The following is a 28000-nucleotide window of genomic DNA, read 5'->3' as shown; positions in this document are numbered from 1 at the left end:
TTGAGTGTTAAACTATGAAGTGACTTCATGAAGAAGAGCAATGAGCACCCACTACCTATCATACCTTAAGTATTTAACCCGCTTTCTGATTGGAAAGGGTACATTCAGGTGCTGAATGATTAAAAATTTGGTGAGCCCATTTCCATTTGCCTAGACAAGTTACAAAGAACGAGGACGAAGCAGGTGGCAAGCAGAGAAGCCCCTCCTCCAGGGCGGAGTCTGCATCAGCCCCGCCCGTACGACGGGAGGGGCGGAGTGAAGGCGTAAGGCCAGAGTGCGTCGGAGAGCCTTGGACTGGGAGGGAGGCAGCTTGGAAGGGAAATTGTAATTGGGCAAGGGCAGGTGACGCGCCTACAGTATTTGCAAGCAGCTGGACACCCGGAACCGCCCAACGACGCTGAGAACCCCACCCTTGGAGTCACCTGTTGGAGCGCGACGCCCGCTTCGTCTTGCGCATGCGTATTGCCCGCCGCAGGGGCGTGGAGTCACGTGTTAGGGCGCGAGCCGTCTTCCAGCTGGCGCTTCCTGTCCAGGCTGCCGCCGAGGCGGCGGGAGCCCTGGGCGGTTCCGGACAGAAGTCCCGGGTTGGAAAGTTGGATCCGCCACGAGGTATGCCGCGTACCTTCACCCCGTCGAGGGGAGACCTGGGATGGCGGGGGAGATGGAGTCGGCTGGGGCCGGGCAGGGCGCTGTGTCCTGCCGCGCGGGAGTGGTTCCCCCCGGCTTCGCCTCTCCTCCGCACCCGGCTGCCCTCTTCTGAGCCCGAGCCCGGCACCGATACCCCCAGCTCAGTGTCCCTGGAACCACAGACTTGGCGTGTCTGACCTCGTCTTTTCCCTGAGCCTGCTCACTCACTGTCCCCGCTCAGTTGACGGTCCGCCATTCACCCATTCCATGAAATCTGAAGCCTGGAGTCACCCTGAGCTCCCCCTCCCGTGCGCCCACGTCCAGTTAATCTCGGAGTCTTGTTGATTTTACCCCCGACTCGGGAATCCATCCACTTCTCGCCACCCCCACGCCACCGCAGCTCTCCCCTTTGCCAAGTCCGTTGCAAGACGGGACGGTTTCCAGCCTCCATTCTCTTTCCTGCCTCCTTCCCTTCTGCCAGAAGGATGTTTGTGTGACTCCCACCTGATACCGTCATGTACGTTGCCCTCACAATAATGCCCAAACTGCTTTAAATTTAAAGCTTTTTCTATTTTGCCCCGTACATTTTTACCTTCACTTGTACCCTTTTGTCTCACACTTATACCCTAGTAATCCCAGGTCTCTAGTTTCCTTGTGCAGGTCAGACCTTCTCACCTCAGAACCATTATGAGTTGTTCCCTCTGTTTGGAATCCTTTTCCCCAAATTCTGTGTGATTTAGCAGAGGCATCACCTCGAAGAAACCTTTTCTCTCTGCTGGTTAAGGGGTGGCCCCTGAAGCAGCCCTGTATGGTTTTTGTTTATTGATGATGAGGCTGTCTCCACCATGTAAATGTCCTTTGAAGGTTGAGAACATGTCAGATTCATTCCTGCTCTCCCAGTGCTCAACACGGAGTCTGACATATACCGTGTTTCCCCGAAAATAAGACCTAGCTGGACAATCAGCTCTAATGCGTCTTTGGGAGCAAAAATTAATGTAAGACCCGATCTTATTTTATACTAATTTATTATATTACATTATAACATGTAATAAAAGACCGGGTCTTACATTAATTTTTGCTCCAAAAGACGCATTAGAGCTGATTGTCCGGCTAGGTCTTATTTTCGGGGAAACAAGGTAGGTGCTATGAATGGTTGTGTTCTCTGAGAGAATCAGAATTATGAGTCATGTTTCTCTAGAGCAGAACTGGGCAATAGAACTTATGATGAAAATGTTCAATATTTGTGCTGGCCAGTGGTAGTCATTGGCAGAGGAACTGGATTTTTAATTTAAATGTAAATAGTCATATATGGCTACCATATTTGACAGCACAGCTTTGGGGCCTTTGTGAGTCTTACCCAGCCTTGTACCCACCCACCCTTTACCTAGAGTTACTTCCCTGAATTGTCTTCCTAGTCGCCTCCCCACTCAAACTCTTGCGTTTAATCCAAATTTGTCAAACCATTTCTGTAACTTTTTGTTTGTCCACACCCCCCACTTAAACCGATTAACAGGTGGTCCCCATCCCTTTCATCTCCCTTGTTGCTTGCATTGGTGCTATACTTGCAGTGTTAGTGTTTCATGCTTTGGTGTTAAACATTGCCTTCTTTTTCTTGAGTTGGGAGTTTACCAACCACACCTACTACTGGTAGCCCTCTTGGGGGAGGAGCTTGAAGTCTGCTCCAGCCTGAGTCTCTTCTACTCCCCACTAGACAGGTATCTCTCTAGGCTGCCAAGATGCCAGGGCCAAGACCTCGGAAGGGCCCTCAGGCCAGCGGCCAGGGTGTGGCAGCTGCCAAGCAGGTATGTATAAAGGCTTCTTCACCCCAGGCTAGTCTGAGGATGGGGGTTCTTAAACAGCTTGGGCAAGCTGGGTTACCTGTGCAGTATCCCTGTTAGTCCAAAGACTTGGAGCAGTGCCTACTGGTGTTGGCAGAGCCCTTAGAGACCCTCTGCCTAGCCCCTGCCACACACACGTTTCAATCCAGGCATCCTGCTATGGCCACTTCCATATGAGTGATCTGGAGTGTTCAGGAACCTCCAAAGTTCAAGGTGTTCTGAAGGGGCCTCAGTGCTCTCATGGGTTCCTCATTAGGACACAACTCTGCTTGCCAACCAAGGATGCAGGGCTGGAGGGTTATGTCCATTGGGAGAGCTTTGCTGCCTTAGAGGTCTCTCCTCTGATCTTCTCTCTGTGTGTTTTGGGCCCACGTCCTGAGACTTCATAGTCCATTTGTATTGTCTTAAAAGAGGCAGGTAAGGAAGGTGGTAGGATACAGGACATAGACTCCCGTCACAAGATCTTATTTTAAATTCTAGCTCTGCCACTTACAAGGTTGTTTCAGTTTCATCAGAGCATGGAGATATAAATAGGACCTACCTTTCTTAGAGTAGTCAGATTTATAGAGACAGGAAGTAGAATGTGGTTACCAGGGGCTGGGGTAGGGAAGAAAGGGGAGTTATTGTTTAATGGGTACAGAGTTTTAGTTCTGCAAGATGCAAAGAGTTCTGTGACTGGATAGTGGTAATGGTAGCACAACAGTGTGAGTGAATGTAATGCCACTGAGCTCTACACTTAAAGTGGTTAAGAGAACAATTTTCATGTTATGTGTGTTTTCTAATTTTAAACACAGGACCTATCTCTCAGGGTTGTGAGAATGAACTACTAAGATAGTCGTGTAGAGTGCGAAGTCCAGTGCCTGGCAGCTAGTGCTGTTGTTGTCAGTAATGATAATGGCAGTAGAGCCTTACTGGGTTCTCTGGAGTCACCAGGGAGAAGAGTGGCCTAAGGGGTAACGCTGCAGGCCTCTTTCCCTCTCTGCACGCCGGGCCTCAGTGAAGGAGCCACGGACCGGAGACTGGCTCTGGAGCTGGGCTCCACCTCTGTCTCATTGAGTGGTTCCTGAGAAATCTTCTTTGCTCTCAGCTGGGGCTCTTTGTGGAATTCCGCCCTGAGGACATGCTGCTGGGGACGGAGGAGACTGAAGATGATGGAGACCTGGAGGCTGAGCTGCTGGCCCTCACTGGGGAAGTAGGAACCATAGGCAGGAAGCCAGCACCCAAGGGACAGGGTGAGTTTATGGCACTGGGCAGGACTCAGTGCTGGGACCAGATGGGTTCAGGCAGGTGGGGGAGAGGATCCTCTCCTCACAGCGGAGGAGCCAGCCGGATCACCTGTTACTTCTGATACCCACGTGCCTTCTGCAGCACTCCCACCAAGAAGCCGTCTTGCCCTGCTCACCTACCTGTGTGATGGGGAGCTCACTTTTTCCCTGGTCTGCCCCCCTCACCGTAGTGGACAGTCAGCAATCTGATTCTCCACCTGACTCAGCTCCCTATCCTTACGTAGTGTAGGGGCTCAGTGCAGACAAATTGGGCACTAATAAGTGGATAGAAATTGTGTCAAATGAATAAGTGGAATATCCCTTCCCAGCCTGGAAGAGGACAGAGTCATGAAGTCTGGGAGAGTCAGAGGGTCTAAATCTTCCTCTCTTCTCTCACCAGGAACCCTCCGAGAGAACCCCCCCCCCACCAGTCCCATGTACCCCTTAGTTGAGGGAGCTGAGGAAAATGGGAGGGGCTCCCTGGTCTTGGAGAAACACGGCCCTCCATTCTTACTTAGTCCAAACCTGCTTTGGGGTTAGGTGAGCCTGGGTTTGAATCATGGCTCTGCCACTTAATATGAGGAAAATTAATATTGGTAGTTGTCAGTTTACTCGTATATAAAATGGTGATGATATTACCTATCGCGCAGAATTATTGTGGATATTAAAAATGGATGTTAAAAATCTTTAGATCTGTGAAAGATGTAGTTGGGGGAATGGATGAATATGTCTAAGAGCTATTACAACAAAAATGCTGAGGAGGTCTCGTTAGGGAGACCACCTCAGGGAAGATGTAGATGCCTGCTCACTGCACTGTACGCCTGAAGCTGAAGCCGAACAATAATGAATGTTAGCTATAAGTCTCTCTACATGTATACGTACTTAGTTACAAGAAGCGGAGTACAGCATTAGGAGTAGAGACAGTGGAAATGTAATGGGTCTGTGCGATGTCAGAGGGGTAGTGGATGGGGTTGGGGGATTGACACATTTTGAGTGATATAAATGATAAATGTCTAACTATTTAAAAAAAAATGCCGAGGAGGAAGCAGCTTGTTGCCTGTTGGGGGGCCCAGGAAGGTTTCCCAGCTGAGGGTCTTTGAACTGGGTCATAAAGGAAGAGCACAAGTTTTACAGGTGGGTTCTCTGGCTGTGGAAGGGCAGGATTTCCACCTGGGTACAGGAATGCTCCGTGCATTGAAGATGCTCCCTTAGTCTTCGTGGGCCTTTTTTGAGTTGCCTCGCCCTGACTCTCTGTTCCCCCAGGCCCCTTGCCTATGGCCCACATCGAGAAGTTGGCGGCAGACTGTATGCGGGATGAGGAGGAGGAGGAGGAGGATGAAGGGCTGGAGGAGGACGCAGACTTGTTGGTGCGTCTGGCAGGCTGGTGTCCGAGGGCTCTGGGTGAGCCCGTGTTTGTCCTCGTGTGCTTGGGTGTTCAGTGAGTGCCTTGCCTTTCTTGGGCCCGTTTTCCTGACTCTGGTGTGAGACTAGTCTCCTTTGATGTCTGGTCTGAGCTCTGCATTTGGGGATTCTCACATTTGTCGTCTTCCCTGTTTAAAAGGCTATCCTCAGTTAGATTAAAGAAGTATTTTGGTAACGGGGTCTTGCAGGCACAATTCCTAATGTTGGGAAGTACTGCTGGGGGAGAAGGTCCGTTATTTTCAGGTCCTATCAGAGGTATGGCTGTGAGGCTCCCAAGCTCCTGGGACTTGTGTCTCTCCAGAGCGAGCTGCAGGAGGTCCTGGGTGCAGATGAGGATGCTGGGCCCCTGGCTGACGATGAGACAGCCAGCTGTGATGGCTCTGAGAAGGGACAGGAAAACATGGAACCCCCGGTGCAGACAGCTCTCCTAACAGCTCCAGTCCCAGCGGCTCAGGTAGGTTCTGGAGGGATCCTTTGTGCCTTTGATGCCCCCACATACCATGTGTAACATGCATGTAGCATGGCTTGCATAGAAAGGCTGCAGTAACCCTTTCCAGGGCTCTCCTCCAGCTGCACCCTGACCAGCGACTGAGCACAAGAAACTCTTTGGTGGCTGGCTGGCCTCAAAGGCCTCTCTGTTCTCCCAGACCACCCCCGCAGCTGTCCTCAGATTGTCTGGGTCTCTGTGTTTGCCTCTGACATGGCCTCTGGCCTGTCCAGTGAGTCTTTGCCTCCTCCTTTGTGACTTGCAGGTTCTTCCTTCTTGAATCCAAGAGCTCTGTTTTCTGGGGCAGCTTCCTTGCAGGGAGGGAGCAACAAGGGCCTAGCTGGCCCTGGAGTGGCCAGGTCCTGACCTGAAGTATTTACAGGTTGGAGGGCCTCAGGGGCTGCAGGCTCTGCTGGAGGATCGGATCCATAACTATCAGCAGGCTGCGGCCAACGCCAAGGAGGCAGGGGAAGCCGCCAAAGCCAGGCGCTGTGAGCGTGGCCTGAAGGTCAGTTGGGCCCAGCCACAGAGCAGGGCTGGGAGGAGTGAGTGGGGCTGAGGTCAGCGGATAGGGCAGCAGGAAGTTAGGCCACTGGAGGGGCGGGATCCCTGGCCTGTCTTCAGCAGGGTCCAGACCAAGATGGCTGCTAGTTTTTTGGCTCTTCTCTCCCTCAGATGCTAGAGTCCCAGCTGGCTGCTGTGAGGAAAGGCAAGAAGATCAATGAGGATGAGATTCCACCTCCAGTGGCCTCGGGCAAGAAGCCCCTGGCCCCGCAGGAAACAGCCAACAGGAGTCCTGAGGCAGACCCCCCAGCTCCTCCCACCGTGGAGCCAGGTATCTAGAGACACTCAAATCCTGTCCTGGTTCCCAAAGTCAGAGCCCAGTGCCTGCTTACCCATCCTGCCACTGTCACTGCCGTCAGTCACACCTTCCCTGAGAGGTCCTTAGGCCAACTAGCCCTGTGGGCACTGGGAACCCAGGGCATGTCCGTTCTTTGACCCTGATGCCCCCTTTGGGCTTTTTGTTTCTCCACAGACGTTTCTCAGCCTGAGATGAGCCTCTTGGGCAGTCCTGGCATTTCTGCCCCACCTGATTCAGACCCAGACCCACGGGCCCTGTTGTTGGTCCGACAGAGAGAGTACAAAGTGGCTGCCCTGAATGCCAAGCGGGCTGGAGACCTAGACCGTGCCCGAGAGCTCATGAGGATTGGGAAGGTATGACCTCTGGCTTAGGGGCCCTGTGTCCAACCCCTCACAGATGGGGCAATGACCTGCCCAAGGTCGCACAGGTAGATTGGCTAAGACTGAGTGAGACTGGCCTGAGGGGGAGTTTATTTCAGCCCAGGCTCTTGTGGTTCCCTGGCTTATGCCCACACCTGCTATTCTTACTACTGCAGAGATTTGGTGCCGTCCTGGAGGCCCTGGAGAAGGGGGATCCTGTGGACCTCAGTGCCATGCCCCCAGCACCCGAGGGTCAGTATGAGGGTGGGGGGGGAACCTTGTCAGGCTGGGGCTGGCCAGGCATCCCACCTACACTTCTGCTCCGGATCCCCCAGACCTGAAGCCCCTCTCACAGCCTTCCAAGGCCCTCAGAGTACCTTCAATCGTACCCCCAGCAGTGGAGCGAGTACAGCAAGTGATGGCCCCTGATACCCCCATAACCCCAGGTAGGACAAAATTGTGGGGCTGTGGAGTGGGGACCTGGGAAGAGGCAGGCAGAGCTGACGCCGTCTCCTTCCTCCTTTCAAGTGGCCCATCCTGAGCCACAGACGGTGCTAGACGCCCTGCAACAGAGGCTGAACAAGTACCGTGAGGCAGGCATCCAGGCCCGGGGCAGTGGGGATGAGCGCAAGGCCCGGATGCACGAGCGCATTGCCAAGGTGGGCCCTCAGCCATGCAGCCCTGCGGTGTCAGCCTCTCTGCGGCTGGCTGCGCTGTCTTCTCCTGCAGCTAGCCCTGGTCTTTGAGTCTCCGTCTGCCTGTCTCGCTCTCTTTGGAGCTCTTACTGCCTTCAGGGCTTTTTCTTCCTGGGGCTGCTGTTTTTCAGTCTTCCTCTCTCTCCCTATTTGGACCCTGCAGACTGCTGCCCACCATAGGTCCCTCCCTTCCTTCCCTTTCAGCAATATCAAGATGCCATTCGAGCACACCGAGCAGGACGGAAAGTTGATTTTGCTGAGTTGCCTGTTCCTCCGGGTGAGTGGTGCTTGGCCCAGGGTCTTTATGAGATGGTCTCTGAGAATGATGAGGGAAGGAGGAGATTGTTTTCTAACATAGCTGCCTCCATTCTGTGGAAGCCACCCATCCCAGCCGAGGCCCACGGCAGCGCAGTGCTTCCCTGAGGCTGCCCTGCCCCTCTCTGAGCTCCTCTCTTCCACAGGATTCCCCCCCATCCCCGGTGTGGAGCCCACTGCAGGCACTGAGGAGGATGCAGTGGCAGCGACTTTAGCAGCTGCTCAGAAGCTGGCCGCCTCGGAGGATACAGCCCCAGCAGAGGAAGATGAGGATGAGGTGTGGCTGAGGGCCTGAGACTCCAGGGATTGGTGGGGAAGATGGCAGATGAGGGATTACACAGACCCCATTGTCTGTACTAACAAGCCCAGCGAGACGGATTCTTTCGTCCATTTTACAGAGAAAAAACTTGGCCAACAGCACCCAGATAAGCAAAGCTAGATTCAAACTAAGGTCTGCTGACTCCGGAGCCCAGATCCCCAATACCCTGCTGTCTCCTGTTGGGGAGCTTAGCTCAGAGAGCTTTATGAGGCTTTTCTAGCTCAGAGCTTCTAGGGCCCAGAAGGGGAAGCCATTCATCTCAGTTCACACGTAAGTTAGTGCAGCGTTTAGGAAGAGTGTCCAAGTCTGGGAGCTGCCTCGGCTGGGGTGGGGAACAGACCCCGTGACATCCTCCTGGTCACTTGCAGGATGAGTCTGCAGCCCAGGCCCCAGTGGCCAAGAAGCCAGCACAACCTCTAGTCCCTTCATCCCGGCCCTTGCCTCAGCCTAAGGCCTCGAGTTCTAAGGAGTCACTGAATCCATCTGGTGAGTTAGGGAAAGAGGGATGGAGCGAAGGGTCGAGTGAGGGGCAGGCATGGCTCTAACCAGCGTTGCTCTCCCTTCAGTGCGGGAACAGCTGACACTGCTAGAAGCACGGAAACTGCAGTACCAGCGGGCAGCCCTGCAGGCCAAGCGAGGCCAGGACCTGGAAAAGGCCAAAGCTCATCTGCGGGTGGCCAAATGCCTTGAGGCTCAGATCATCCAGGTCCGAGCCGGCCGAGCTATAGACCTCTCCAAGGTGAGTCCCACCTGGTTAAGCAGCAGGACTTCTCAAGCGGGGCAGGCGTGTTGGGGGTGGGGGTGGGCTTGATGGGCAGCTGTGAATGAGGCAGCTGCTTGCAGGAGGTGAGACTTGGATAGGATGTGGTGACAGCTGGAAAAGAGCCTTTGGTTTATGCCTCTTTCTACCCATGGCCTCAGGAGAGGCTGGGGGAAGGCCAGGTGGGCTGCCTGTGGTCAAGAGATGACAGGGCAGGGCGAAGCCAGTGGGAGGCAGAGTGTTGTGGCGCCTGGGATAGAATGGGAGGCCATGAGTTCCCATCACGGGAGGTTAGAAGAAGCTGCAGAAACATCCAGTTTGGAATCCTGCTTTTGTTAGGCTCAGTAGAGGAATAATCTGAGTCTTGGGGCCCCTGAGGGGTCTTTTAACCTGGGTAGGTGCCTTCACCCTTGACGGATGAGGAGGGTGACTTCATCCTCATTCACCATGAGGACCTGCGACTCTCCCAGAAGGCTGAGGAAGTGTACACCCAGCTACAAAAAATGCTTCTGGAGCAACAGGAGGTCAGTAGACTGCTTATCTGTCTGCCCCTTTCAGTGCCCTCCCCTTTCATCTCTCTGGGGAAAGCACGGGGCTCAGACCAGATGTTCTTAGATTCAAATTCTGGCTCTTCCATTTACTGGCTGTGTGACCTTGGGCAAGGCACTTCCCCTCTCCGAACCACATTTTCCTCACCTGTGAAATAGGATGATTAATATCCCTCCTTCGGGGTAGTTAAGAAGTTCAAACTGTAGAGTGGAGGGTAAAGCACTTTGAAGATGGGAGGAAGAAGTGTTAGGGGAGACAGATACATATCAATATAGAAAAACGTATACATATACTTGTGCCTATGGATCTGAAATGCTGCCTGCAAGTCTGCCTTCTGAAGTGATGTTTCTATTAGGTTTTGAAAATAGGAGTTTGCTAAGTGAATTTTGGGGAATGGCTGTCATCAGGGAGGAAACAGCAAAAACTTAGGCAAAAAAGTGTTACGGGACTTAGGAACCGTGACCTTGGTGTATGTATTGGGGGAGGAGAGGGGTGATACTATAGAAGGTTGGAGCTTTCAGAAATCAGGCCTCAAAAGCCAACCTAGAGTCACTCTGGGCCTCTGTTTTCAGAAGTGTCTGCTGTTCTCCAAGCAGTTCATGCACCAGGGCAATGTGGCTGAGACTACACGGTAAATGCAAGGGCTGGGTCTGGGACATGTGGAGTGAGGAGCAGAAAAGGAGCCCTGTCACACTGACACGTGCACCCATCCCTGTCAGGTTTGAGAAACTTGCTCATGACCGCAAGAAGCAGCTTGAGATCCTGCAGCTGGCCCAGGCGCAAGGCCTCGACCCTCCTGGCCACCACTTTGAGTTGAAGACGTTCCAGACTGTGAGGTACCAAAGCCTAAGGGAGACATGCTGCACACCTGAAACTAATATAAAATAATACTGAATGTCAACTGTAATTGGAAAACAGAAAAGCCTAAGAGAGACAAAGGCTCCATGTAGGGATGGGCCAGAGGCTGGGAGCCAGGGCTTGAGACTAGGCCCCTCTAGTGAGGCTTCCCAAGCGTGGCCCTGCCATAGGCACTGGGCCTGCGGATCGGGAAGGAGCCCTGGACTGGGGGTCACAGGCCAAGGTCTGTGTACCATCTCTGCCACTGCTCTCCCAGGCAAGCTTTGCCTCCTTGGGCCAGGCCCACTCTCCTCCTGAGCACCACTCGGCAGGCAGACAGGCAGGCAGGCAGGCAGGCACTGGAAGAGGGGACCTTTTAAAACTCAGCACACTCCTTCACTTTGGGCTTTCTCCTTGCTTTCTGGTTATAGGATCTTCTCAGAACTCAACAGCACAGAAATGCATCTGGTCATTGTTCGGGGAATGAACCTCCCAGCCCCTCCAGGTAGTCCCAGGGCCACCCCTACTCCAGGAGGCTCTTGCCCAGATACTCCACCCCCGGGCAACAGGGAGGCACTGGCTCTCCCTCCACATCAAGTGCTGGACTCCTGGCTACTCCCTCTGACCCTCACTCCCATTTCTCCTTCATAGGGGTGACCCCTGATGACTTGGATGCTTTTGTACGGTTTGAGTTCCACTACCCTAACTCGGTGAGGTTCAGGACCCTGTGCTCAATTTCTCCCCATCCCTGGGAGGTCTGGCTATAGGAAGGGGTTTGAAGGGGCCCATTCCCTATAGGGGTCCCTTCCGTCAACAGTGACTTAGCACAGAGTTTCTGGCCCTGTAGACCTGTTTTTTCAAGCTGTCCTGACTTCTCCCTTCTTACTGCTGTAGGACCAGGCTCAAAAAAGCAAAACAGCTGTGGTGAAGAACACAAACTCTCCAGGTGAGGGCTGCTTTCTCCTCCCTCTCGCTCTCTGATACGTGTGTGCAGCACTTGTGTTTCCAAATCGATTATCTTAGTTGGTACTCAACTTGGGAGATAAAGGCAGGTATTACTACTCCTCTGATGTAGTTGGGGAAACAGGCTCAGAGAGGTAAAAAGACTTGCCTATGGCCTCAAAGCAAGGAGGTTGTAGAAATGGTACTTGAATCTAGGAATCCAGATTCCAAATTCCAGGTCCCTCCCACTTTGGTATAATCGTGTGATAGTCTTAAGAACTACCCAGTGTGGACTTGTGGACGTCCAGGGCCAGGACCTAGATGCTCTGTCACCTTCTGGTTTTAGTCCCTCTGAATTGTAGGCAGAGACCAGCCCTAGGCCTCTGGTACCACTTCCTCAGGAAATTCCTGGGAGCTAAGCCCCTTGTCTTCTCTTGCCTTGCAGAATTTGATCAACTCTTCAAACTAAACATCAACCGAAACCACCGGGGCTTCAGGAGGGTGATCCAAAGCAAAGGAATCAAATTTGAAATCTTCCACAAAGGGTGAGGTCCCTGTCACACTGCAAGGTGGGCTGGGAGGAAGGAATGGCTTTGAAGAGTTAGCGGAGAGTTGGACTGGGCAGGGAAAGCAGGAATGAGCTGGCAGGGGTGACTCGGTGAGGGTCAGGTAGAAGTGGATCCTCTGAACCTCATCTTCCAGGGCCCCTTCAAACCCCTTCCTGTAGCCAGACCTCCAAGGGATGGGGAGAAATTGTGCACAGGGTCCTGGAATGGAAGATGAGGTTCAGAGGATCCTACCTCTACCTGAACCTCACCCGAGCCACCCCTGCCAGCTCATTCCTGCTCTCCCTGCCCAGTCCAACTCTCTGCTAACTCTTGGCTCCCCAGATCCTTCTTCAGAAGTGACAAGCTGGTTGGCACAGCCCACCTGAAACTGGAGCGGCTGGAGAATGAGTGTGAGATCAGAGAGATTTTGGAGGTAACATGCAGAGATTGTGGAGGTGTGGTGGGCAAACCAGAAGACTTGTTCAGTAAATGTTGGGTCTTAAGTTACCATGAGTCCCCATTATAGATTTTTTGTGCCCATTTATTTCAAAATGTCTACAGGTGTGCTGTACAGTAGGTGCTACTCCCATTTCAAAAATGAAGAGATTCAGAGGGTCTGAGAAAATTTTACAGCATCACCTAGACAGGAAGTAGCTATACTCTCCACAACACTCTGGGCCACTCAGTTCTCAGGGATGGTGGATTACAGGGCCCTTGAGGGGTCTGGTCATTGCTGTCAGCTTGGCACATACAAATTCCTAGGTTTGAGGGGCAGGGCAGTTATGGTAGGGGCAATTGTCTGGCACCATGATGAAGTGGAACAGCTCTGGACATAAAATTGATATGGTATTTCCAGATCAGGGAGCCACCAAAATGAAGCTAGTCTGTTTAGGAATTGGCCCCAGACACCTCCTTAAGTGAGGGTTTGGGCTTAGTGGTTTTTAGGCTACACCTTTAAGTCAGAGCATTCTTCTAAGAGTTGCCATGTGGCAACTGAGCAGAACTCTTAGGTTTCTCATCTCCACCTCAGAGCATTGATGTGTATTTAGATTTTCATGCTACTTTTTTTATAAGACTTACCTAAAACCGCCACCACCAAATAGCAGGAGGGCAGGGTTGTTATGAAATGGAGACTTCTGAGTTGCCATTGCAGGATGCTTTAGCTCCTCATTCCTTACCTGTGAGCATAGGGAGCTGCCTGTTCCCATCACTTACCATCTCCCTTTCTGCGGTCACAGGTCGTGGACGGAAGGAAGCCCACTGGGGGCAAGCTGGAGGTGAAGGTGAGGCTGCGGGAGCCTCTGAGTGGCCAGGATGTGCAGATGGTCACCGAGAACTGGCTGGTCCTGGAGCCCAGGGGCCTGTGAGGTGGGCAGCTGTCTGGGCCCTCAGAACCTCTGTCCCTGCTCTGCCTGGGCCCTTAACAGGGACAGTTGCAGAACTCAACTCATATCTAGGGAGAAAGCCTCAGAATTTCTCATCTGTGAGGATGATCAGAGGCAACACTGTTGGGTATGGCTTGGGCTGAGTTTTCTTAAGACCCTCGGAACTGGGGACGGGGATCCTCAGAACTGGGGAGGGAAGTTAAACTTGCCCAGATTTAACTAGCTTTAGGAAATCCTTTTGAAACTCTATTTGTATATTCACTGTAGTTCAGACTTACTTCCTACCTTCTGTGCTTTGTGCCTTGTGTAGCAGATGGTCAACGTTGAGGAGTCAGGCCAGCGACTGTGCAGAAGAGTACTATTCACAGCTTTGCTGGCTACAGAAGCTTTTGTACGTAAGGGAGATAGATGCTGCTATACAAACACCAAAGACCTGTTAAGGACGTGCGTTACTGACCACCGCCCTGGTCTTCTCTGTTCCTGGCCCCTTCTTGGGCCTCCACACCAAAGCAAAGCCAAGGATAGTCTCACTGCTCTGCCACGGAGTCTTGCATACAGCTTACCCAGCTCCCAGTTGCAATATTTCTGGATGTGCCTTAAAAAGATGTAACTGGAAGGGATGGGAGAACTTGAGAGTGATCGGAACCCCCCACCCCCCACCCCGCTTACGATAGGGACAGGGTTCTGTGACTCCAGTTTGTCAATGTCAGCCTGTGCCACACAACTGTTTACCCCAGCCCCAGCTCTGCCTGTGCCTGTGCCTTAGTTCCTGACAGCTGCTGCACTAGCCTGCCTGCTTCCCAAAGCTGTCAGCAGAGGAGGGAAATTATATTCAGGACCGTGTGATGAGAAGTACACAAGGTTGTATCTTGGGTTCGATTCATGCACCTACCACTAAAAGACTAACTGGAGGGGGAAAAGTGTGTGTGTGTGTGTGTACACACAATTTTATGTAGCCATTTTTAAAGAGACTAGGTGTAACTCATTATAGGGCTCATGTACTCTACACAGCATGACCATCAAGTCCTAAACAAAATCCCTGTCACTTTTAAGATCCAGAGTAGCAGTTTTAACATTTAATTGACAGAAACTGCCGCTATGGCTTCCTCTTGATAGAGGACAGAGGAGGGCTTGCCTCTTCAGCTTATCACCTAGGGAAATTCCCTACTTCTTTACCAAGAAATTCTCTTTGACTTCTTCTGAATGGATGGTGATGATGGAAAGATTTATAGTTGCAATAGACTTAATATTCAAAACTGCAGTATTCTACATTTCTTAGAAATAAACTAACATCCCAGCCCCCTTTCCCCCTTAAAGCATTAACTTAAGTTCAACAAAACATTCCTTAGGATCATTTTTAAAGGCTCTAAGTGAAGCAGATACATTCAGCTTACAAAGCACTACAGGACTACAGGAGCACAGCTCAGGGATGGAGTTTGTGTGTGTGTCTTTTTCTGGGGTGGGGCTGGCCCGTGCTTTCCTGCCCTTAAGAGCAGATCTTTTAGTGGTAACAGCACAAACGACAGACTGATGACTTTTCCAAGAGCTTTCTGGCCAATGTTACTTACCTATCAGTGAACTACCACAACGTCCACAGATGTCAGGATTATTACTTAATTGTAGTCACATCTGTGTGTCAAACAAGCAGTAATCTAGAATGAAAGGAGGGTTGTTACCCTTCATAAGATGGCTGGAGGGTTCCTGACCCAACCCAGTGCTTACCAAGAGGGCTGGAAGCACGGCTGTGCTTATCCTCGAAGGTTCCAATGAGCCCTATGAATTTCTAAACTTGGGCCTCTGCTGGTAATGCCTTACTCCAGTTCGATAGGAAGTACTCTGGGGTTCCAGACTTCCCTTTGCAGCCTGTTCATTTTCAGTTTCCTTCGCTGCTCTTTGGCTTTTTGAAAACCACCTCCAGGCTGAGGGAGGCAAGACAAAGCTGCCCACTGAACCTGAGGACTGAGGTTCTTTTTAAAAGGCCTTTGTTTTAGCTAAGGCTTGTAGGGGTCCCTGGTAGTGGGAAGAGCCTGTCCAGTCTCATCTCGTCCTAAGATTTGTCCAAAGGCAGCCAGTGTTGGAGATTAGTGACTCAATGGGCACTTGGGAACCAGCCATGACCCAAATCATTTTTAAATTTTAAATTCTCTCTTCAATCTAGTGCAAAGCACACATTCTTCTGAATCAGTGAACTGAACAAGATGAGGAAATTTTTCTTAAAATCAGGAAGGCTTGCTCACAAAGAGCAAACTATTTTATGACTTTCACACTGTATTCCTTATAGAACCATTCTAAAACCTGCATTGTTGCTTCCAAATTTGGAGCGCTTGTTTTCCAAATTTTGTGGGCAACTCCTAGAAGATCTTGCCCCTCGTGCAGCTCCATTACAGATAGTCGTCCATCTGTAGGCCTCAGCTTCCCAAACTCTAGAGACAGCCTTACCATTCCTGCTCCACTCCTTAACCCTTCTGGCTACATATGCAATTCCTAAAAATTCCATTACCATCATTATTAAAATGATTTTAGCATTATTAAAATAAAAACTATCACAAACTTACTAAAAATAGAAACATAATGTTCAGCAGATTGCTTACTGTCTGAAATGTATTAAATGCATAAATTATTCCCAGGATGACTCCTGTGTTTCCCGGAAAAGAAGACCTAGCCAGACCATCAGCTCTAATGCGTCTTTTGGAGCAAGAATTAATATAAGACCCGGTATTATATATTACACTAATTATATTACCAGTCTTATAGTAAAACAAGACTGGGTTTTATATTAATTTTTGCTCCAAAAGATGCATTAGAGCTGACGGTCCGGCTAGGTCTTCTTTTCCAGGAAACACGGTAATTATAATAGAAGTAAAATCAGTTAGAAATTTTGGGTCCACCAGCATTTAGGAACCACTGTGGATGAGGGAAAAGATTAGATAAGAACTCACACAAAGTCCCATATTTCTATAGCCCTAGAGTCCAGCAGATGCTCAGAAAATGTTAATAAAAATAATTGGAGAAACTACATTGTCTAGCATTTGGTAAGACTTCAATAATTCAAAAAAATTTAATATTACCATAATGGCAATTCTATTACTCTTCAGTTTATAACGATCTCTATATGTCAATCTTTAACATTCTAGAAAAATTTGACTTACTTAGAAATGTGGTTTCAGCCCTCTATATAACTCTTACACTACAGTGTATAAAAACAAGGAAAAAAGTAAACTATCCTTGGCTATTTTATGCCCAATTCCACAAGATAATTTTACTAAACATAAAGGACATTATGCATTTGAGAATGCACCTGACTATGCAGGGTTAGAGTTTGTCTTTAGTGGGAGAATGAAAAAGGTTGCACTGATCCAAGAGAAATACATCCAATTGGAAGATGTATTTAGCTGAGCAGGAGGAAGGATAAACTTCTGTAGGAATAGAACCAGCCTCTGTAGAAGTTCCAGACTTCCAAGGTACATACAGACCAAGCTGGATGTTAACAACCAAAATACTTGCCCCCTATTAACAAGTGTTTCTTATCGTCAGGCTTAGTGGGTGGTCTGAAGCCTCAGTCCTTAAAACTGGTGTTCTGTGGGCACCTACTTGTTTTTTTCTGTAGAAGCTCAGAGCCTCTGGGCAATGTCACAATCCCAGTTCTCTGCAACCACCACCAGCAGAGTCTGGGCAGATGAGATGCAGAGTGCGGCCAGCCCCCATCACGGAAAAGAGATAATCTAGCTCCACACTTGGAATTGAAGGACAGGCCTTCAGGCCTCTGGAAAACAGCTGCTCCCCTCAACATGCTCCACAGCCTCTAACTGCCAAGTGCTCAGCCCAGCTCTAACCACTATCCCAGAGACCTTCCAGAGGTTTCTTGGAGCTGTACTTTTACTGCAGATGTACCCTCTCCTACTTGGCCCAGGGAGATGCCAGTGACAAGGGAGTGAGTTACCCTAGAGCAGTATTTTTCAAACTTTTGAGTTGTAAATCCACTTGGTCTGTGACCAAAACAAACTTTTAATGAAAAAATCAGAGCGCCTCATGTATATCATACGTAAACCAAATCTTGGTTTCTAATACTACTCCCACTGAAAGAAAACATGGTTGATGCCAAGGCTGGGGCAGGGTAAGCACAAGATGAGCCTGGAGCATCTTGTTAGCCAGAAAAGGAAGTGTTTCCACCCCCACCAAAAAAAACAAAAATAAGAGTATGTTACAAGGACGAAGGAGCTACTACCTTGAAGGGGCTCCCTCTGGCCAAAGCTGAGGCCATTTGAGCACCAAAATAATGAATTTAGAACCATTCAAAAAGTAATCCACAAGTCCATAGTGAAAATTAAAAGAATGAATAAACAGGAAAGAAGAAAGGACTTTGCTTATAGATGACCAAGTGTAAATGGTAAATGTGAAGGGAGTGCTAGAATTGAAAAATCATTTTGTAGCCATCATAGTAAAAGATCAATTCAGACAAGAAACATCAGATTTAGTGGATGCTAAATCTAGGGGGAAATTCTGGTAAGATATTTGCAGTATCTGAAAATGTTTCTATACATTGGTTATTCATTCCAAGGGGAAAAGATACAGTGGAGAAATTGGACAAAACCTTGACTAGGTGATCAAAATTGACCATCAATGAGGGGCAGGTGGCTATCAAGTGACCTCAGAGGTAAATCCCTTAAAAGGACACATCACTTAGGATTCTAGCGAAGAATGCATAAACTGGTTCTAATTAGGACAAGACACCAAATTCAAAATGAGGCATTTTCGATTAAAAAAGTGTGGTGGGGGAACCTTTACTCACCAGAAATATCGAGGACATAAAGGTGAGTCAGGAAAGCTACACGCCACGTCTGATCCTAGGCTAGAAACTACTAGATGGGAAGATGCTATGAAGGACATGAGATGCTGGGTTCAAGTATCATCAATGTTAAATGGACTGAGAACTGAAGTGATGTTAGAGGATGTCATTTTTAGGAAATAAGCATTAAAGTATTTAGGGGTAAAGGGCTATGATGTATGCAACTCACTTAAATGCCCCAATATTTTGGAGACAACTGATAAAGCAAGGCAAAATGTTAAATATGTGAATAATAGATGAATCTAGTTAAAACGTACATAGATTTTTTAAGTTGCAACTTTCTTGGAAGTTTAAGTTATTTCTCAATAAAATGTTTTCAAAAATACCTCTAGTGTATATTATAACTAAAAATGTCTTGGGTGTATTTTGTCAGCTTTCACAGAAAGGCCCGATTCAGGACCTGCCATTCACTCAGGCAGACCCTGCGCGATCCTCACCTCGGCTCTGCTGTCCAAGTCACCTCATTTATACTGAGTCGCCCTTCCTTGAATAGAAAGGAGATAATCCGTTGGGTCTTTGATTTACTTCAGTGAATAATCTGGTAAAAGCAAAAATCTAAATGTAACTTCCATTTGAAGTCACTGTGATGTAAATGGAACAAGATCAGTGTGATATTTTTATATCAATTCTGTACAAAGAGTATAAGACTGATGCTTCATTTTTTATTTCCCCTCTGCCCTCCCACCCCACCCTTGGTGATGGTTGTACCCATTTGAGCATTTCTGAGCATAAGACTATAAGTCTTAAAACAGGAGCAGAATTCTTGTCTAAACAGTAACAGAAAGGGAGTAGCTGCAAGGATAGCATAACTGTTGTGCAGTAACGGAAGCTGCCCAGATCTTGGTGGATAATGCATAGAAGACAGAATTATGGAACATCTGGCTCCCCAACCACCCTTTCCCACCCCAGTCCCCCAAGCCCCAACTCCCACCCCGCCCCCCCAATTAATAGTGTTAACAAAAGCTTAATCTTCCAGTTCTAAAGTGCAAATGATTTGGGTGTGACTGCTGTTGCAACAGGTCTGAACAGGAAAAAAAAATGTCCTCTGTTTATGCGATGTTTTCCAGAATATAAAAGATGAGTTCCATGACGATGGGGCCCTCACTGAGCTGGCAGGCCCCTCCATGGATCACCGGCACCAAAGCGCTGTCCAGATCGTTCATGTACTGCGAGGGAAGGGGCTGGCCATTGCTCCCTGCTTGATAGCCAACCTACACCAGAGAGAGAAGGGGATGACAGGTTACTGGATAGAGAAGGTCTCTGCAGAGGGCTGAGGGCCACGGAGGCTGAGCGGGAAAGGAGATGCCCTTGGCCATGGATTAGATACACAGCAGTTAACACAAATTTCTACTTTTCCCTGAATTGTCTGTCATTTATTCACCCTGACCCTGTGACTTGGTAGCCATCAGACCTTGGGCAAGGCACTTAACCTGTTAAGGTCTGTTTCCCAAGAAGGGGCTAGGGGCAGAGAGGTATGGAATGTCAGAAATAATACCTAAATCTGTGGTTTGTAAAAATGAAAATGGGAAATATACTAGTTAACAACCCCCTAACAAAGTAGGAACATTTCATTTGTTCTACTAGTCATCCATTCATCCACACACCGTTTTCTGAACACCTACTACCACAGGGATTCAAAGGTGAATGTAATAGGCCTTTCCCCTTAAGAGGCCACACACTGAGCAGAAAAATTCTTTTTTTTTTTTTTTAAATTGTTTTAATCTCTGTGCAGCCAGATTATCAGCACCATTTGAGAAAGGACCATGATTCCTCATTTGTATTACCCAGATGTGCTTGGTAGAACATTAGGCAATACCTTCTTAAATAGAAAATGCTTGATTGATGACTCGTCAGGAAATGAGCCAGATACATAACCTTTCACATTTTCCCTGATAAATGGCACAACTCTGCATCAAAGCAGGAGCACTGGGACATGTCACACGGATCCAAAATACACAGGAATGTACAGACATAGCTCACTTTATTGCACTTCGTTTCAATGTGCTTTGAAGATACTGAGTTTTTTGTAAATTGAAGAATTGTGGCAATCCTTATCAGCACCATTTTTCCAACAGCATTTGCTCATTTTGTGTCTCTGTTGCATTTTGGTAATTCTCAAAATATTTCAAACTTTTTCATTATTATGTTTGTTACAGTGACCTGTGAACAGTGATCTTTGATGTTACTACTGTGACTTTTGGGGTGCCACTAACCATGCCCATACAAAAGGGCAAACTTGATAAATGTGTGTGTTCTGACTGTTTCGGTGACTGGCCGTTTACTCCATTCCTCTCCCTCTCCCCGGGTTTCCAACTGTTCTCTGAGACACAATATTGAAATTAGGCCAATTAATAACCCTACAATGGACTCTAAGTGTTCAAGTAAAAGGAAGAGTCCCATGTCTCTCACTTCAAGTAAAAGCTAAAAATGATTAAGCTTAGTGAAGATTTAAAAAAAAAAAAAAAAGCTGAGATAGGTTGAAAGCTGGGTCTCTTGCACCCGTTAGCCAAGTTGTGAAAGCAAAGGAAAAGTTCTGGAAGGAAATTAAAAGTGCTACTCCAGTAAACATATGAATGATCAGGAAGTGAAACAGCCTGACTGCTGATATGGAGAGATGTAATGGTCTCGACAGAAGATCAAACCCGCCACAATATTCCCTTTAAGCCAAAGCCTAATCCAGAGCAAGGCCCCAACTCTTCATTTCTATGAAGGCTGAGACAAGAGGAAGCTGCAGAAGAAAAGTTGGAAGTTAGCAGAGGTTGGTTCATGAAGTTTAAGGAAAGAAGTTATCTCCACAACATGAAAGTACAAGGTGAAGCATCAAGTGCTGATGGGGAAGCTGAAGCAAGTTGTCCAGATCCAGCTAAGATAATTAAACAACAGATTTTCAATGGAGATGAAACAGCCGTATGTTTATAAGAAGAAGAGGCCATCTAGGACTTGCACAGCTAGAGAGAAGTCAAGGCCTGGCTTGAAAGCTTCGAAGGACAGGCTGACTCTTGTTAGAACAGGGCTAATGCAGCTGGTGACTGAAGTTAAAGCCGATGCTCATTTACCATTCCGAAGATCCTAGGGCCCTTAAGAATTACACTAAATCTACTCTGCCTGTGCTTTATAAATGGAACAACAAAGGCTTGGATGACAGCACATCTATTTATAACATGGTTTACTGAGTATTTTAAGCCCACTGTTGAGACCTATTGCTCAGAAAAAAAGAATTTTTTCAAAATATTACTGCTCACTGACAACGCTCCCAGTCACCCAAGAGCTCTGATGGAGATGTACAATAAGATTAATGTTTTCATGATTTCTAACACAACATCCATTCTGCAGCCCATGGATCAAGGAGCACTTTCAACTTTCAAGGCTTATTTAAGAAATACATTCTGTAAGACCATAGCTGCCACAGAGATTCCTCTGATGGATCTGGGAAAAGGAAACTGAAAACCCTCTGGAAAGGATTCACCATTCTAGATGCCATTAAGAACATTCGTGGGTGGCTGGGTGGCTCAGGTGGTTGGAGCGCCGTGCTCCTAAATGCCGAGGTCGCTGGTTCGATGCCCACATGGGCCAGTGAGTTGCGCCCTCTACAGCTAAGATTATGAACAACGGGCTTGACCTAGAGCTGGGCTGCCGTGAGCGGCCGCTGGACAGTGAGAGCTGCCATGGCCTGCCGTGGGCTACTGTGTGCTGCCCTGAGTGGCCAGCAGCTGGAGTGAGCGGCTCGCAGCCAGCGAGATGCCGTGAGCGGCTGACTGATGGCTGGCAAACATCCGCCTCAGCCAGGGGAGCGCAAGGCTCGTAGTACCAGCACGGGCCAGGGAGCTGTGTCCTCCACAACTAAACTGAGAAACAATGGCTTGAATCAGAGTTTGGGGGGCGGAATATCAATGTCAGCAGGAGTTTGGAAGAAGTTGCTTTCAACTCTCATGGATGACTTTGAGGGGTTCAAGACTTCAGTGGAGGAAGTAACTGCAGATGTGGAAATAGCAAGAGACCTAGAATTAGAAGTGGAACCTGAAGTTGTGATTGTGATTGAACTACTGAAATCTTGTGATAAAATTTTATCAGATGAGGAGGAGGAGGGCTTCTTATGGATGAGCAAAGAAAGTGGTTTCTTGAGGTGGAATCTACTCCTGGTGAAGATTGTTGAAATGACAATAAAGGACTTAGAATATTACATAAAGTTAGTTGATAAAGCAGAGACAGGATTTGAGAGGACTCCAGTTTTGAACGAAGTCCTACTGTGGGTAAAATGCCATCAAACAACATTGTATATTACAGAGAAATTGTAACAGGAAGAGTCAATGCATCAAACTTCAGTGTTGTCTTATTTTAAGAAATGGCCACAGCCCCCCAACCTTCAGCAACCACCACCCTGATCAGTCAGCAGCCATCAACAGCGAGGCAAGACCCTCCACCAGCAAAAAAATTATGACTTGCTGAAGGCTCAGATGACAACTAGCATTTTTTAGCAATAAAGTATTTTTTAATTAAGATATGTAGTTTTTTTTAGGCACAATGCGATTGCACACTTAACAGACTCCAATATAGTGTAAACATAACTTTCACATGCACTGGAAAGCAAAAAATTCATGTGACTTGTTTTATTGTGATATTCACTTGACTGCGGTGGCCTGTAACCGAAGCCGCTATATCTCCGAGGTCTGCCTGTAGAGAGATTAGAGTGCTAGGCCACGAGAGAGAAGGAATGGGACAAGGAATTGTGGGAAGGAGAAGCCCATGTGCTAAGAATGGATTATTATTACAAACAGCATTCAAAAACTTCAAGACCAGGAGAGAAGCCTGGCCATAGGAGACTCGAGTTGACAGGAAGATTAGTGGGGCAATAGCTCAAGTCCCATCCACTAACAAACAGGGAAATGTTGCCAATAAGAAAACCTTAAGGAGTGGGAGCTGCAGAGCCCAGTTAGCAGAGGCCTGCTGTAGTCAGATTAAGAAAAGAATAGGATACGGGATAGCTTGGGACCTGCCCTCTAAGAAAGGCAGAATGATTCCTGAAGGGTGGCACCGATGTCATTCACACAGGGGTGACAGGTCCTCACACACACTTCTCCTCCTAACCCTACACTCAAAAGAAAACCAAGTTCTTGGAAGACATTCTGGTGAGGAAGCCAAGTGGCTCAGAGAGTCTGACCAGGCAGCACAGCCCGTGTGTTACTAAAGGAGGGAAGGCCAGAATCCTGTATCTGGTCAGGCCCAAGGTCCAGAGAATGAAACTCTGGGAACATGCAGGACAACTCACACGTCAGAAAATGTGCACACACTCCACAACCTGCTTCAAAGGTGCCTAAGACTCTCCTTACCTGATCTGAGTCAAGCGTCACACGGAGTCCCAGTTTAGTCATTCCATCTTCCTTCAGAAGCTTCAGGTGGGGACAGAGAGCAAGGCAAAAAGCCTTGGCAATATGCTCGGTCAGTCGGCTATGATCTGCTGGATCACTCAGGCAACTGTGCTGGTCGTCATTTTCTAGGAAAAACACCTGTGCCCCAAACAAAAGAGACCTTTAACCTTGTGTCCAGGAGATGTGGGAAGAAACAAGTCCATCAGCTCACTGTGTATTTAGCACCTCGGTCCCCTGAGATGTGCAAGAGGACCTGACAAATAGGATGCCACAAAGTCCTTGCCAAAAATAGGGCACTAACGTCTTATACCTAAGAAACAATCTCAGTATCTGCATCTACAAAATGGTAGCAGCAACCTGCCTTTCTCCCTGAAAGCCCTAGGTAGAGTTATAATGGTACATTCTACTCAGAACCAGAAAAGGCTTACATTTTGCATTGTGCACTTCTAAAAGGTAATCCCATATAATGGACAATTTTCTTAGGAATTGATCCTAGAATCAAACAGAACGGCCCATATAACTTATATGACCCAACCCCTTCATATTACAGATTGCTCAGAGAAGAGAGGAAACTCGCCCAAGTGCATAAAAATATTTAGAGACAGAGACAGGGTCAAGCCCAGAATCCAAGTCTTCTGCCTCTTGTCACAGACAGAGCTTTTCCCGCCACATGGCCCTGCCCCTGCCCCTGCCCCTGCTGAGGCCAGAGCTGTGTCAGTGTCCAGGGACTGAGCTGAGCACTGCCCTGGGCACCGGCCGAAACACAGCAAATTTGGAACTGAGAGGCCTGAGTCCTAGTCACACAGGAGGGTCATGAGCAAGTCCTTTGGCTTCTTAATGCCCAATTTGCCTTCATAAAATGCAAAGCACCTGTCCTCTCTGGTTAAAGAGTAAATGACTTACAAGCAAAATATGCTTATATATGCCGATCCCTAGCTTACTGCTCAATAAGCAGCTTGTACTAAGAATGCAGTGGTACCTCGGTTTTCAAACATCTCCATTGACGAACATTTTGGTTTATGAACGCTGTAAACCCGGAAGTAAATGCTTTGGTTTTCGAACACGACTCAGAAGTCGAACATGTCACACTGAGTGCATGATCCTGAGGTCTAGCTGTCGGCTGTTTTCGAACGTTTCAGAGCTCGTGGATTACGTTCGAAAACCGAGGTACCACTGTACTACAAAGGGGTCAGCTCTGAAGCCCTGTGCCTGATGCCTTGGTGAAAGCAGCAGCGTGAAATGATGCCAAGTGCTCTGGAGTGAGAGTCAGGAGACCTCTGGCCTCTGCTCTGCCAGTAACCAGCATCAAGCAAGTCACAGAGTCACACAGCCTCTCAGCCTGTTTTCTCATTATGCAAATGAGATGGGTTGCCTCCCTACCTTCCTGGGTTACTGGGGAGCAAAAAGGAGGGGACAGAGGTCAAACTTCTTTGTAAGCAATAAAGAGTTTTGCATGTTCCACTGAAAATGTGTCAGAGGAATCATCATTACAAGACCACTGAGCTGTGTACGAAAACATTGAGCCTGATACAAAGAGTAAGTCACTTGGAACACAGCCCAGGAACTGAAGAACCAGGTTCTAATCTCTGTGCTATCAGGACTCAGCTATGTGAACTTGGGTGAGGCACTTAATCTCTCATGGCCTGTGACCTTGTGTGTAAAATGGAAAAGCAAAAATCGCAGAACTTTCCCCAAAATTACAACTTCTAAAGCTACAAAGAATCTTAGAGATCTTGAATTTAAGGCTTTATATTTTATAGATGAGTATAAATGAGGTTGAAAAGAAATTAAGAGACCTAGAACCTACCCATTTACTCTCAGAGAATAAATTTTCTGATTTGTCTGATATGTACACTGACAGGGTCCTTGCCCTACTCCTCTCATTCCCAGGTGAGCCTCTAATACAGCTTTCAAATTAAGGGAACAATATAGTAGAGACGTGCTCAGGAGTTGGCCAGATCTGGGTTTGAATCAGGAGTTTAGCATTACTTGCCATGTAATCTTGGAGAAGTTAGTCTCTGAGCTTTAGTGATGTTGTTTTTTTTTTTCTTTTTCTTTTTAAATTATAGCTGACACACTAGTTTTCTTATTGGTGAAATAAATCTATTTTTTAAAGACTGTGTTATCTAAGATAGTTTTAATGTGAGTGCAGCATAACTAGCCCGGCTTTCTGAAAAATACACAAGATGGTCTGTACTATTCAGAGATGCACCCTTCATGAATTTCAATGCAAACAAATCTCTACCAGCTAGTTCATCGGAAGGGAGGAGACAAAGTGCTGTGGCCTGCATTTGGTGGCGTTTCTTCACAGTGAGCTAAGATAGGCCACGGAGATGAAGTAGAGAAGATAAACAGATTTTTTTTTTCTCTTATCTTCCAGAATTAGGCCAGAATGAGTCTCTGGGCCTAGCCAAAAGTTATGCTCAAAGGGGGTCAAGGATGCCGAGTTTTATTTCCTTACCTCTGTCCATCTGATGACTTTTCCATTTGCTTTATACTCTGATCCATGGAATATCTTCACACTTGTTATAGACTCCATGGACTTCCCATCTATAGGACTGATGACACTAGAACAGAGGCAAAGAAAAGAGATGGGAACAGCTCTTGAAGTTAAAAAAGCCATGTTTCTTACCAAGTCTTGCTACTAATTACACTGGGTACCTTGCCAAACATATCTGTGCCACACATCACAGCAAGAAGCCACTACAGAAAAGTGTACATAAACAGAGTGCTCATGGGAATGGCTCAGTGAAATAATTCAAATAACACACAGAAAAGGAGTCATGATTCCAGATGCTGCTTCTTTTAATGTAAAGAAATTGTTTTCTCAAACCTGCTCTCTTCTTCCGGCATTCCTTCCTTCAGTGAATGCACAGCCACCCACCCAATCTGGTTCTTCCTCAGCTCTGTCACCACACTCTGCTCCTGTCATAACACCCATCACACTACACTCTTTATATGTTTGCGTACCTGCCTTACAAATGAACATCTAAAGGGGAGGAATATGACATACTGACCTCTGTGTGCTATATTCCTAGTTCTGGCACACTACTTGGAATACAGGCGTTTAGTAAATGCTTACTGATTAAGAGTTATTTGACCAAGTATGCTAATTATGACAGTGCTGGTGTGAACTGATGAGCAATTATCTGTATTATCTATCACAACAAACTCCCTCTGGTGCTCAATTATCATTCCTAGATTCTTGAATACAAAGGCCCACTTTGTATTGTCATTTCCTCTCCAAAATATAACAAGTATAAATATGTGGAGATACACACTCATTCTGATGAGGATTCAAAATAACTACAATCACAAAGATTCCAAACTCTTCCAAACAATTTCCAAACCTGTTTATGTTTTTGAATCTCTATGTATAAAAGATCAAATTTAACTTAAAACTTCAACATCAGGGATTTACTTCACTCATCTGAATTAAAATTATTTAAGCAATGTTCAGTTTAATTTCTAATTCATCAGAAAACAATGTCAAAGAAAGAGGACCCTAAGCTGATGAACAGTCTTTTGACCGAAGATACACAGACACTGAGGGACAAGCTGGAAAACATTCAATTTATACACCGCAAACTAAACTTCTGAGTTCAAGAGTCTTCCCTGACTAGTTCTTCTGCTATTTCTAAGACGCTGCCACTGGTATTTCCTGTAAGAAGGGGCAACGTGCTTGTCATTAATTACCAATACCGCACGGCACCAGACTTTCAGACTATCAATGTTTTGATCCTAATAACCGTGTTTCTTTCCAACTAATAACAGAGAATTAAACAGAACTCAATTTTGAAATTAAGTTTTCCAGTAAAGTATGGAAAGATAAATGGTTATTTGTAAAATAAGCAAATGCACTCATTGATTTGGAAATTGCTTCCTTTTGTTCAATAACAAAAGTTTTTAAACCTTTAAAAATAAACCTGGTGTGCCATGTTGTAAACACCCTCTGCCTTTGCTCCCGCTGTTCCCTCAGACCAAACGCCCACAGCTGTGTGGCAGATAACCTCTCATCTTCTCAGCTGCAGCTGAAGCAGCAGCCACTTCTCTGTGAAGTCGATGCTGAATACTGCACTAATAATATGTCTACCAAGCTTACTGTTTTCTTTTTTTTATCTTCACTGTATCCTATAGTTTTCTATGATCATCTGCCATACTTTGGTGTACTTATTTATAACTATTTTCAAAACCAGACTGAGCCACTTGTCAGCTGGGACCATGTGGAATTCAGTTTTTGTATTTCCAGAGGCCTGCATGTAGAATTAGTGACTGAAAGACGGAGGGAAAGGGAGGGAGGGAAGAGAAAAGAGGGAGGGAGGGAAGGCAGGAGGGAGGGGGGGGAGGGAGGGAGGGGAGAAAGCTTAATACAATGAAATATATTTATTCAATCAATTTTTTAAAGTACCTACTAGGTGCCAGACAGTGTTTTCAGTGCTGATAATATAGCAGTAAATAAACCAGACAAAAATAAACCAGTGCCTGCCTCGTGGAGCCTACATCTCAGGGGAATATAATGAAATAAATAAATAAAAATATATTGTCTGTTGGAAAGTTGTAAGTGCTCTTGAGAAGGGG

The 28000-nt window shown here is 47.3% G+C and overlaps 2 protein-coding genes across 6 annotated transcripts in view; one reads left to right on the top strand and one right to left on the bottom strand.

The window, feature by feature from the left end:
- Positions 1-472: 472 nt before the first annotated feature.
- On the top strand, positions 473-18695 carry CC2D1B (coiled-coil and C2 domain containing 1B). 4 transcript variants are annotated; one of them, XM_019742807.3, is made up of 25 exons: positions 473-609; positions 2339-2429; positions 3553-3697; positions 4994-5097; positions 5454-5606; positions 6022-6147; positions 6315-6474; positions 6676-6854; positions 7037-7112; positions 7196-7306; positions 7389-7519; positions 7760-7832; positions 8017-8147; positions 8558-8675; positions 8756-8928; positions 9348-9473; positions 10071-10129; positions 10218-10334; positions 10767-10840; positions 10987-11045; positions 11230-11281; positions 11723-11822; positions 12168-12258; positions 13064-13193; positions 18430-18695. In XM_019742807.3, the coding sequence occupies exons 2-24, from the start codon at positions 2364-2366 to the stop codon at positions 13190-13192; spliced, it is 2553 nt and encodes an 850-aa protein (XP_019598366.3). In that variant the 5' UTR covers positions 473-609; positions 2339-2363; the 3' UTR covers position 13193; positions 18430-18695. The 4 variants fall into 4 exon arrangements, with proteins under 4 accessions (XP_019598366.3, XP_019598364.3, XP_019598365.3 ...); XM_019742805.3 differs by lacking the exon at positions 18430-18695 and adding an exon at positions 13521-16223; XM_019742806.3 differs by lacking the exon at positions 18430-18695 and adding an exon at positions 13524-13661.
- A 3-nt stretch (positions 18696-18698) lies between these two features.
- The window catches only part of ZFYVE9 (zinc finger FYVE-type containing 9), a 130120-nt gene continuing 120818 nt past the window's right edge, over positions 18699-28000 (bottom strand). Inside the window, exons 17-19 of one of the 2 annotated variants that reach the window (XM_074334715.2) lie at positions 25884-25989; positions 23384-23560; positions 18699-19267 (exon numbers count right to left, since the gene is read on the bottom strand). In XM_074334715.2, the coding sequence (XP_074190816.2) occupies positions 19106-19267; positions 23384-23560; positions 25884-25989 (445 nt within the window). In that variant the 3' untranslated portion in view covers positions 18699-19105. The remainder of the gene's footprint in view (positions 19268-23383; positions 23561-25883; positions 25990-28000) is intronic. The other variant, XM_074334716.2, reaches the window with a different exon arrangement.

Source organism: Rhinolophus sinicus, chromosome 14 (assembly GCF_057876585.1).
Source record: "Rhinolophus sinicus isolate RSI-liver-muscle chromosome 14, RSI-T2T, whole genome shotgun sequence".
Taxonomy (NCBI): domain Eukaryota; kingdom Metazoa; phylum Chordata; class Mammalia; order Chiroptera; family Rhinolophidae; genus Rhinolophus; species Rhinolophus sinicus.
This window is presented reverse-complemented; position numbering and strand designations above follow the sequence as displayed.

What these genes read in the sequence shown, in the direction of transcription:
- CC2D1B (XM_019742807.3), top strand. Translation starts at nt 2,364, where the DNA reads ATGCCAGGGCCAAGACCTCGGAAGGGCCCTCAGGCCAGCGGCCAGGGT. An exon ending in GCCAGCACCCAAGGGACAGG is followed by an intron (nt 3,698 to 4,993) that starts GTGAGTTTATGG and finishes CTGTTCCCCCAG; the next exon opens with GCCCCTTGCCTATGGCCCAC. An exon ending in GAAGAACACAAACTCTCCAG is followed by an intron (nt 11,282 to 11,722) that starts GTGAGGGCTGCT and finishes CTTGCCTTGCAG; the next exon opens with AATTTGATCAACTCTTCAAA.